The sequence below is a fragment of the Macaca mulatta genome, chromosome 6, assembly GCF_049350105.2.
Source record: "Macaca mulatta isolate MMU2019108-1 chromosome 6, T2T-MMU8v2.0, whole genome shotgun sequence".
NCBI classification, from domain to species: domain Eukaryota; kingdom Metazoa; phylum Chordata; class Mammalia; order Primates; family Cercopithecidae; genus Macaca; species Macaca mulatta.
The window spans coordinates 156,746,887-156,759,048 of NC_133411.1; the positions used below are offsets into that span (position 1 = coordinate 156,746,887).

General features: G+C 42.0%; 1 protein-coding gene across 1 annotated transcript; it reads left to right on the forward strand.

The window, feature by feature from the left end:
• The first annotated feature begins 6,941 nt into the window (after window positions 1-6,941).
• Window positions 6,942-10,733, forward strand: SCGB3A2 (secretoglobin family 3A member 2). Its single transcript, XM_001102976.5, has 3 exons — window positions 6,942-7,099; window positions 10,012-10,214; window positions 10,565-10,733. The coding sequence occupies exons 1-3, from the start codon at window positions 7,045-7,047 to the stop codon at window positions 10,586-10,588; spliced, it is 282 nt and encodes a 93-aa protein (XP_001102976.1). The 5' UTR covers window positions 6,942-7,044; the 3' UTR covers window positions 10,589-10,733.
• Window positions 10,734-12,162: the final 1,429 nt, after the last annotated feature.

The window sequence follows — 12,162 nt, forward strand, 5'->3', positions numbered from 1 at the left end:
TTTGTGAGATTGATGTAATGAGTTGTGACTTTTGGTTTTATTTCATATGCTTGTGTTTGTAAAAGTAAATTTAAGACTCTTCCCCTTTGTAATGTAGGCCTAGGTGGAGGCCCCATTGGACTGTGCCATTTGCAGCAAATAAAAGAGAGAAAATGAACTCTACTTCAAAGTCTTCGAAGTGACTTCTCAGAGACTGTCTCCTTTTCACCTGGAAGTAAGGCTATTAGTGATGCAGGATCTTTTGCTCCTTAGTTCAGTTAATATCCAGGTTCCTGTCACATGACCAGGAAAATTTAGGCACACAGACACACTGAAAGGTGAGCAGAGTAGAATTTATTTAAAAAAAGTTCTCAACCAGGCACAGTGGTTCACGCCTGTAATCCCAGCACATGATCCGAGGCTAAGCAGATCATGAGGTCAGGAGTTTGAGACCAGCCTGACCAACATGGTGACACTCCGTCTCTACTAAAAAAAATACAAAAATTAGGCTGACGCAGTGGCTCATGCCTGAAATTCCAGCACTTTGGGAGGCCAGGTGGGCATATTACAAGATCAGGAGTTTGAATCCAACCTCACCAATATGGTGAAACCCCATCTGTAATAAAAAGCACAAAATTTAGCTGGGCTTGGTGGCGGGTGTCTGTAATCCCAGCTACTTGAGAGGCGGAGGCAGGAGAATTGCTTGAATCTGGGAGGCAGAGGTTGCAGTGAGCTGAGATGGCACCACTGCATTCCAGTCTAGGCAACAGAGTTAGACTCCATCTCAAAAAAAAAAAGAAAACAAAAGTTCTCAGCAAGGCAGTCCTGCCAACAGCCTCCCACCTCAAAGACTGAATACCAGGCCACCATGCATGAGCTGAAGAGGCCAGATTTTACCAATAATCTTTAAGGCTGTTTTTATTTCTCAAAGATTAAATTCATGTGAACCAAAAGGTACCACTGCTTTTATCTTTCCTTTAAAAAATGTTTTGTCTAAGTGCTTATCCTTCTTTAAGTCAATTAATTAGAGCTCTATTTATAGACATCACACACACAACTACACCGACAGGCAGAAGATCCAGTATCCATACGATTTTTCATTTGCCCATCTCCTAATTGGATGGTTGGTCTCTGGGTAGAGTCCTTTAAGAGCAAGGCTAGGAAAGCATGCAGTTTCTAGGGGCTAAGAAACAGGTATGGCTGGAAGACAAAAGCAGATTTTGAGAGGGGTTCATCTACCTCTAATTCCTGGGGCTCCATGAGGAAAACAGAGGTCTCTCCCAAAATGAAATTCATGGTGCCTCTTCTGTTTTTCCCAAGGAGTCACAGGCCATAAGAAATTATCTTAGGGCCTCTCATGCAAGCATTAAGAGTGGCGAGACAAAATGGAGAAAAATAGTCAACTGAGAAGAAACCTTTTTCTGGCAGAACAAGACCCAAGAAGAGAAAAACATAAAGGCCTTTTAAATATACCTGTAACTTGGATATCCACTTTTAATTAAGCTGAGTGCTCTTTAAGAAAATCCTTTTAAATCTCGTATTACCCGACTTTAGCCACACCAAATGGCCAATTTTCTGGTTTCCAAACTTTATCAAAGGTAACCTCGCAGGTGCTCAGAGAAAGGAAAATTCAAGGCAGTTCACTGAGGGAAAGAAAATCAACAAATGGCAAAGGTCACACAGATATCAAACCAGAAAAGACTCATTCCCCAAGCCAGGATTTAACCCGGGTGCCATTGTAGAATGATGGGGGCTAAAGAAAAGCATTGCCATGATGTTATAGGTCATGCTCCCAAGGATGTAAAACAAGATGGAGGCTTGCAGCAAAAATTCCTACTGACCATACAGAAAGGCATGCAAAGCACATCAGATTGGCTACAGTTTAAGAACAACCTCAAGAATTCTTTCTCATAATTAAAACTTTACAGAGAATATAAACAGTGACAGTTTGGGTCCTGGCCTAGTAAAATGTCATCTAAAAGGAAGAAAAAAAGCCTTTCACATAACTTGTGACTAATTGGAAAAAAGGAAACAAAACAAAACAAACAACTTAAAGTGCTAGGCTGTGTTGACTGCTGACAGGGTGGAGAAAAAGAAAAAAATAACAACCCTCTGGAAGTGCAGGGTTGGAAAGATGCCTGAGGAAAGAACCTCTTATTCTTATGCAAATGGACTTATCCAAGAGGGAGAGAAGCTTAATTGCTGTTTCTTCCCTGGGGCTCCCATGGAGCCGGACCCCTCAGCCAGGAGAGGGGAAGACACTGTGGATGTGTGACTAGGAACACTGGCCAGCCTGCCACATGTGGCCTTTGGGCTATGCGCCCCAGTCTCATCTGGGAGGGGAGTGGGGCAGAGAGCTGCTACTCACCTGTTTGTTCCAAACAAATCAGGAAAATATCATAGAAAGCCTGACTTGGACTGAGGCTGATATCCTCCACCACCAAGAGTGATGGCAGGGTGGGGGACAGTTTCCTTTACCCTCAGAAGAAGCCCAAGGGAAAAAGACTCAGAAACAAAAGGGAAATAGCACCCTACTTCCCCTTCTTGCCTGGGGACTAGAATGTCTTTGTAGGACTAACAAATTAGCCATAAGATTAGAAATTATGGTTTAGCAGTCGTGTTAACTGGAGGTTACAAGATTCTGACTCTCCCCAAATTGCCCCTGGGGATAACACCACTATTGTAAAACCTAAGATCAGTGCTTGAGATATTTTGCAGACCCTGCACTTGATGGATCATTTGGTACCACCCAGATCCATAAACTGCCTCATTTGATCTTGTAGCCCCACCCAGGAGTTGACTCAGTGCAACAGGACGGCTTCAGCTCTCTATGGTTTCATCTCCAACCTAACCAATCAGCACTCCTGACTTACTGGCCCCTCACCCACCAAGTTATCCTTAAAAACTCTGATCCTTGAATGCCTGGGGAGACTGATTTCAGTAATAATAAAACTCCAGTCTCCTCCACAGCCAGCTCTGAGTGAATAAATCTTTCTCTGTTGCAATTCCCCTGTCTTCATACATTGGCTCTGTCTAGACAGCAGGCAAGGTGAATCTGCTGAGTGGTTATGGTAACAATACCGTAACAAAGGCACAAGAAAAGACTACATGGCTGTTTTAAAATGGAGATTCTATTATTCTTCTTGTGAACAGATCAGGAGTTGACTGCTGTTGAAAAGAGATTTTAGTGCGCTTGGATCCCAATACAAGGGGTCATGACACACCATGGGGCTGGAGGCACACGGGAAGCACCAGGGTTAGTCAAGAGGCAGACAGAGTGGAGGAAAATGTGAGCAGGAGTCTTTACTGTGGTTTCTGAAGGAAGACAGGAGAGATGGGGTGAGCAGGTTGTAAATGGGCTCATTTGAATAATTTTGGTGGGCTCTGGGGTCTTGGGGCTGTCCTTAGTTGGTCCTGGGGTGATTAGGGCATGGGAATAATGGCCCACAGTGCACCAACCCAGTAAAGGTGGTTGGGGCTTTGGGCTTTGCATTAGTTAATTTGCATATGAAAGGCATGCTTCTGGTGATATCTCTAGGGATTAGCTATGCCTGGGAAGGGCAGTCCTTTCAAGGTCAGCAAGGCCCCAAGGGGTCAAAACAAAAATACAGAATCAAAAGACATAATTGATACAATGGCTCAAAACATAGGAAGCACAGAAGTAAACAAGTCCAAGTCTGTTTTCAGTTCTGAGTATACCCCCAATCCACTTGTTGCCTATCTATCACAGCTTCCTATTTGCTTCTTCACAGCACTAACCACTAGTGTTTTCTGTTTGTTTACCTGTTTCTTGCCTGTGTATCTCACTGCACTGTCAGCTCCAGGAAGGCAAGGAATTTGCTTGTCTGGTTTTCTGCACTAGTCCTAATTGCTGACACAGTACCTGGCACACAATGGATACTTCATAAACATTTGTTGAGCAAATGAATGAAAACAATAGTGCTTGATGGTTATCTGTGTATGTATAATATGATTTGCATGTACACACACATACATACTACTGTTCATATATGTATATGTATGTGGACATTTGTGGGTGCTTTTGAGTTGATGTTTTTCATGTAGGTTCCAGTCAAGACTGCATGTCTGGCTGACTACTAGATATACCCAACAGAAATCTATTTGCCCAGGGGTCTCAGGAATCTCCTAGAAAGAACTTGCCCTCTAGGACCAGCAGAGAAGCCTGATACAGTACCAATCATTTCAGAGGTTCAAAGAGAGAAGAATTTCTGCATGTATAATGATATATTTCACCTGGGGAGGCCTCGGTCCTATCCCTCATGGATTTACAACTTGGCATTTATAAGAAATAAGTCAGTTTAGAAACTGGAAAACCTATTTTTTATTGAAAGCACTACAATATTTTAGGATGGTGTGAGTCAGAGTCCAGCCAAAAAGTTGAAACCATACCAAGTGATCACATAGAAAGAGTTCAGCATGAGGGTAATTTACAAAGTGCTAGAAATGCAGTTAAAGCAACCAAGCAGAAGATGAATCAACTCTGAGATGAGAAAATGCAGGAAGGTGTCACTCTTTCTAGGTCAGAAGGGACAGTGATGAGAAGGTGGGGCCTAGGAGCTGGGGCCATGCAGTAAAAGCTGGAGCAATGCTGGCCTGCATGGCACAGGGGGAACCACACATAAAGGGCCTTTCTGAAAGGAGATGAGCCTTGGATAGGGTACAGCCACTACCCAAGAGAGCTCCTGAATTGGACAGAGGGAGACATACCCCTTCTCCTTTCCTCTCTCCCTCCACTCTTTCACCAGTGCCTTCCACTGGCTTAACTTAATCAGATGCAGTTGGCAAGGAAGCCTGGAAACCACATTTTAAAAAGTCACCTTTCTATAATACAGAGCCAGGAATGAAAGTGAGGAGAAAGGATTTAAAAGCAAACAAACAAATCTGAGGGCAGCACTGGTTTAGTGTTCCAAAAAGATCATAATATAAAACTAAAGGGTGGCATTGTGGCAGGCTAGATCTCCACAAGCAACCAAGTCTCCATAAGCCCTTTGCTGTAATGATGAATGTGTAAGTTAAACATTGAAGACCTGGAGAAACTGGTGCCTGAGTAGGAGAGCTGAAATGCAGAAACAAACCCATTAAGACCCTACTTGGGCTTTCTCAGCCTCAAACCTGATTGAGTAATAAAAGCATTCATGCACATACAAAACATAACAGGACCCATGTAAAATTAAGAAACCTTCCAGCCCACAGACCCCTGGTTAAAGATTAGATTTAGACTGAGTAGAAATATTCCTACATGTAGGCATAGAGCTTGAAATTCATATATATATATAAAAGGAAAAACTCATAACCTTCAGTTGGTCTGATAAATTACCCCGACATTCTCCCTGTGACTGGTTACAAAAATAAACTCTCTTCTTTCCCAGTTCACCTGCACCTCATTATTAAACCATGAGAGCAAGCAGCCAGACCCTGTTCTTCTGGCAACAGCATCAATCTTACCACCACTCATGCACACAACCTTGGCTCTTTGAGGGGCTTGGTATCTTAATATCACTGGCATCAGTGGGAATATGTAGGAGAAACGGAAGCAGTATCTGGTAGAGAAAGGAGGAGAAGTGGCAGGATTGAGATGCATGCCAGGCATTCATGGTGTCTTTCTTTTAGTTTATAAAGTAGCAGAAAGATAAAGAAATGGCAGTTACAACATGGTAACATAAAAATTAGTAAAATGTGACATAAATTAGATATTAATTTTGGTTTGGTACAGCAGAATGCTCTGTCTGCGTAATTTTGTTAGATCCTCATTACAACACCAAACCCTCAGATGAGGACAAATAAAGACCCAACCTCTGGCCTTGCATCTTAAGGTGTGTTTTCTCAAAATTTTCTGGGTTCCACTTTGGTGGTGGGAATGGCTGGAGCCAGCAGTACCATGTGGTCAGGGAGCTCTGAGCTGGTCCTGTGCCCATATGGACTCTGCTTTCTGTTTCATCCCTTCATGGTTCTTTCTTACCCTCTTCCTTGCATGTCAGACCTACTTGGTGCCCCAAAGAACTCCAGGACTTGTGCTCACAACCGAAGTTGTCCTGAGGTCCTGTGGCTGGACCCTGGATCCAGAAAGACAGCCTTGGAAACAAATTGCTACTCCTGTAGCCAGCACCCTGTTATTACGTATTTTTGAATTATTTTATCAGATTCGATTGCCAAAGAATCTTGCAAAAACAATTTTCTCCCCAAGCTACACACCTTATGGTTGGTCATGTTATTTATGTTCCCATTTTAGATGAGAGGACCAATATCATAGATTAAAAACGTCAAATCCAAGATTACACAAACAGTGAAGGTTGAATCCCAGGTTTTTCAGAAGGCATTTTGATGTTAGATCTTAAGCCTATTATTCTATTCAAAGGCTCAGAGCAGACATGCTCTGAACGTACTCAAAATAACTGACACTGGAAACGGTAACAGAGATGTGAAAATCTTGCCACAGTAGATGTGTGAGTGGGCTGGGGGCAGGTGAGTTCCAGAGAAATGTGGCACTAAATGTCATTAAACTGACTCTGTATTATACCAGGGCCAAGGGGACCTCCAGATTGCTTTCACAACCGGGTAGTTCATCAGCTAATGTGATTCTCCAAACTTTAAATGAATAGAAAACTGGAGGAGGAAAATACAGAAAACTAGAGGAAAACCCTCCTTCTAATCCCAATATAAATTCTTCACTTCTTTTCAACGTTCTTCCAGGAGAAGGATTCTTTGGGCTCTTTGTCTTCCACTTTTATTTCTGTGCAAGGATTTATGCAAGAGGTACTTGACAATGCTATAATGTAGGGCTTTGTTTTTCATGGGAACACAAGGCAAAGCGGAAAACTCTCCAAATTGTTTAGTGAGAAAACATAACCTTTATCCCTTTATTTGGGGGGGGGGGGGTGAGTCAAGTGGTAGGGACTAGAATTCAAGTCTTCAACGGGCATATAAATACATGTGTTTGCAAAAGCAGCCATCACACTTTGTATGGCAAGTGGAACCACTGGCTTGGTGGATTTTGCTAGATTTTTCTGATTTTTAAACTCCTGAAAAATATACCAGATAACTGTCATGAAGCTGGTAACTATCTTCCTGCTGGTGACCATTGGCCTTTGTAGTTACTCTGGTAAGTAACTGGAATACATCTGGCATATATGATATTTATCTACTTTTCTGTTAATAAGAGCACAACCAGTAAGCTTTGCCTCACTGACAGTGGAATATGATGGTAGGAACTTTATTTTTTTATTTTATTTTTAACTGACATGTAATAATTGCACATATTTGCAGGTTTGGAAGAAGTTTTGGAATCACAGAAAATGGTGATGTTGGAAAGTATTTCAGATCCCCACCATCTAAGCTCTAACCCAATATAAGTATTCTAATACATCTTACATAGGAAGTTAGCCAACTTCCACAGAGGGTCAACAAAGCACATTTCACTGCTGGGTATTGGTCACCATTAGTTTTTCTTATTTTCCTCAATTTTGAGTTAAAATTTGATTTTATAATTTATTTTGCGCTTTTGAACTATATGGAGTCATTCTTGCTATCATCTCCAGTTATCCAACTTCCTAGCTTAGTTCTCCTGAGATAGCTACGTTCATCTTTTCATCCACTCAGTGGATATTTATTGAAAGGCTACAATTTTTTGGGCACTGGATATGCATTGGAAGATTTAGACATGAATCAGTCATAAACATTGTTCTTAAGGTGCTAGTCTGGTAGGGTAGATAAGGCTTCTACCAAAGTTACTCTAATGCTAGACTACTGTAAATGCACTGTGAGATAGCCAGATAGAACTCTGTAAGTGTATTGGTGGGTAATGAGTTTAATTTTCAGGTAAAGGTATAGAAGCTGGCTTGTTGGAGGAGAATGGGAACTGCTTTTTGGGGGGGGGGCGTTGGGGGAATCATTATAACTATCAGGAAGATAGTTTGGGTACATGGGAAAAAAAGATTTCATGACGGCCACTGCTCATTGAGAGAACTTTAAAAGGCTTTGAAGACCTTCTCCCAGGAAGCTGTAAATACATACAGAGAAGATATTTACCAAAATATCTGAAATAAGAAGTATGGAGATTAATAATTGATTGCTGCCCACACCTACACTGACAACTTTGACTTGTGATGTTTATTGAATTTCTGAAGGAATTTGTAAGTTCACCAGTTTTGGATATTTCATTATTCCCTAGTGTCCAGGGACAGGTATCTATGGGCAAAAGTGACACAGAAAGGTGGTGGGGAAAATAAATATCACCCCCTCTGGGTGAGAATTTTGGAGGGACAATAGGCAATAGAAAATGGGGAAAAAAAAAAAAAAGATGTACAGGCTCCATTTTAATAATTTGAATAGGGAAATAATAGGTTTCCAAAGGAAAATAAACTATGGCAGGTCTTAGCCAGAAGGAGAATATGTGTTCTTACATGTGTGCTCACATGCATGTGTACATTTACATATCTGCACATGTTTTTGTAAAAATATATATCATACATATTTTCCTCAATCTCTACTTTTCCCCCCATTCATCTTCTGCGGGAAAGTTATCTTTCTAAAGCCAAAGATATAAAAATATAATTTTCCTATGTAAAAGCCTTGATAGCACCCCACTGCCCTCAGGAAAAAAAATCCAAACTCTTTTGTGTGACATCCAACAGTTTAAAAAATCTGACTTCACTCAACTTTTGCAGCCTCACTCCGTTTATCTTCCATCCTTTGGTCATAGCCTATTGTAAATCTGCACTCCAGCCTTCTGGGCAGAAGGCTCACCATCCTGTGTATGCACTTTCATCCTAACGTTTCCGTGCTTTTATTGGTCATGTTTCTAAAATGCTTCCACTCTTCTTTACCTTATGATCCTGACATTTGCCTCAAGACATAGCTCTAACAACACTTCTGGAAAATTCCTGCAGCACTTTCTCATGTTCGAATTAGTCATCCCTTCCTTGTGTTTCCATAGAGCTTTGTCCATAATGTTAGCATAGCACATGCTACACTGTGGCATACACAGATCTGTTTTTTTTTTTTTTTTTTTTTTTTTGAGACGGAGTCTCGCTCTGTCGCCCAGGCTGGAGTGCAGTGGCGCGATCTCGGCTCACTGCAAGCTCCGCCTCCCGGGTTCACGCCATTCTCCTGCCTCAGCCTCCCGAGTAGCTGGGACTACAGGCGCCCACAACCGCACCCGGCTAATTTTTTTTTGTATTTTTAGTAGAGACGGGGTTTCACCGTGGTCTCGATCTCCTGACCTTGTGATCCGCCTGCCTCGGCCTCCCAAAGTGCTGGGATTACAGGCGTGAGCCACCGCGCCCGGCCCGGCATACACAGATCTTTATTGCCAACTGGACTGTGTGAAGTCTCTGAATGGGCATCCTTGTCCTATTTGTCTATGTATCTGCACAGACTAGCATAGAGTTGGTGCTCAATTGTGTTTGTAGTGTTGAGCTGAACTGGTTGGGAGCAGTTTCCTGGGCTGTGGTTGGGTCTATTCCTGTCCTTATGTGGAGATTCACTATGGCATCTCTCCTTTAGCCTCAAGCTGTGAGCTGTGGAGATAGCCACATACAAAATACCATCTTCTTCAGTCAATCACGAGGATCTGTTGAATGCTTACACTGTGCCAGGGTCAGTTCTAGGCATGGGTGCAGTAGTGAACAAAACATACATTCCTTGTTGTCATGGAGCCTCCATTCTAATGAGACAATAAGGACAATAAAAATAGCAAATGAAGAGTTGTTTTTTTAGGAAATGGTAAGAAAAAGTAAGTGATGGAGAGTGACAATGGCCATTGCAGGTTTCTCCGAGGAGGTAACATTTGAAGAGAGACCAAATAATGTGAGAAAGAAAGGTATGTAGCTAGCTGAGGAAAAAAAGTTCTAGGGAGATGGAACAGCAGGTGCACAGGGCCAGAGGCAGAAGTTTTGAATGGAAGTAAGATGAGTGGATCTGGAATGGACCTATTGATGGACACAGGGAAAGATGATGAGGTCATAGTCTGGGCCCGGATGTGCCTGTCTCACCTGGTTTCTCTTTTGCCTGCAGCTACTGCCTTCCTCTTCAACAAAGCGCCCCTTCCTGATGACAAGTTGGTACCTTTACCTCTGGACAACATTCCTCAGCTTATGGATCCATTAAAGCTTCTTCTGAAAACTCTGGGCATTTCTGTTGAGCACCTTCTGGAGGGGCTAAAGAAGTGTGTGAATGAGCTGGGACCAGAGGCTTCTGAAGCTGTGAAGAAACTGCTGGTAACCACAGCTTGGGAGGCTAATCTGCCAGAGGGGAGGGCGTAGTCACCCTGAATGTCTACCTCATCCTCTTGGCACTTGTAAATGTGCACTTCCACTTTACTGATTACACTCATAGGAAGTTTGCATGTCGTGGAATGTCAGGAAAAATATGATTTCTACATTTCTGGGAAGGGTTTTTGAATGACAGTGACACGTGTTATAGTTGTGACATTATCATTTAGCCGAGACGTAATCACTCTGAGTTTTTGTTTCCCCATCAGTAAAATGGTGGCCAACAGGATACTGAAAGTGAATATTTCAAATTACATGTAAGCTGCTCTAATTTTTGTTGTCTTTCTGCCTTTCAGGAGGCGCTATCACACTTGGTGTGATGTCAAGATAAAGAAAGAGCAGAGGTGGATGGGGATGGAGGATGGCGCTCCTATCTTCCCTGGCTGAAATGCATTCTACCAATTATAGACTAAATGCCCTAAAATGTAGTGACCTGTGAAAAGGACAAATAAAGCAATGAATAGATTCAGTAGTCCTGTTTTTATTTCTGGGGACTCTATTCAGAAGGACATACCCAGATTAGTTTTTCCTTGGTTCATAAATTCAAGAGAGCCTGTTTTTATAAAGAAAACCTGGAATCTTAAGTAAGACACAATGATTCCTTTTCCTTTCCTTATCTCTAAATTAAACATCTCTATTTTTCCCAACTGTTTTTTATCTCACGGTGTTTCCAGACCCTTCACTTTCCTATTCCCCAGCCCAAATAAATGTTTACATTTAAAAAATGAAAAAATAATTTTCAAAATATTGCCTGATAAGACTAGCATCTTACTAACTTAATTGGTTTGGCTTCTGTTTCACTAGAATGCTAGTTTTTATTAAGTTTGTAGTTAAGCTATGGCCACTCAATAGCTTTCACTGATCCTTCCACCAAGTTAGGCCTTTACTACATTATCCTTAGGCAAATGGGTGAGGAACTATCTTTTCTTTCCTCTACTCTGTCATCTGCAATGATGACAGAATTATCTTTCCAAGGAATTATTCTGGTAATATCATGACAGCCTGAACAGTAGATTTCAAGCTTCTGAGCATGGTATGCAAGGCTGTTCATGATCTGGCCTTCGGTTACACGTCTAGTCTTCTTATCTATGTTCCTTTCTTCACATGAGCTCTACTCCAGCCGCATTGAACAGATAACCAAATCCTTTTCCCTCTAACATTCTTACACCTTAATGAAAAATCAAGTTTCTTCCTACCTAGAATATCTGCCACCTTCGGCTTTCAGACCTGGCCTGTGCCAGTCTTGGGACTGTTTGCTGTCAGATCCATTTCCTACCCTTCCCCTGCTCTGCTCTACTCTGCTCTGTGTTGAGAGGGGATAGGAGACGTGATGCTGATTGCTGCAGCTTGCATTTCTCAGGTTCCCAAATCAGCTGACATTTGGGCTAGGTTCTGCCCCTGGGAGGTGTAGGCAGTAGATAGGAAGTAGGAAAAGAGGAGAACTATTGTGTGGCCCTTTCTGGCTCTGTATTTGGGAGAAGTCTCTGGAAATGGCTGTACCATGTCTGAGGCTCCAGGTCCTGCTAAATAGGCCTGCCTTGGTTCCAGCTTTTGCTGGGTGAGTCCAGCCTCTGGGCTCTGGTTACATCACCTCCTTTCTTTTTCTCTCTAGCTGAAGTTGTTAGTGGTTTCCTCCTATTGTCAGGTTCTGGGTGCCTCACCATCACCGAGTTGACTTTTTAGCTCTTCTAATGTCTATTCAATCAATTCTTTGCAATACATTCCTTCTGTTCTAAGTACTTTGAGTAATTTCTGTTTCTTCATTGGTTCTTGACTAAGACGATGTTAAATGTTATCTCTAGGGATATTAGCTTATTTTTCCTGCCATTGCTTGACTTCCATTTTTTGGCAACTAAAATAGTTTTCACTCTGTGAAATTTTCTATTTTATTTCC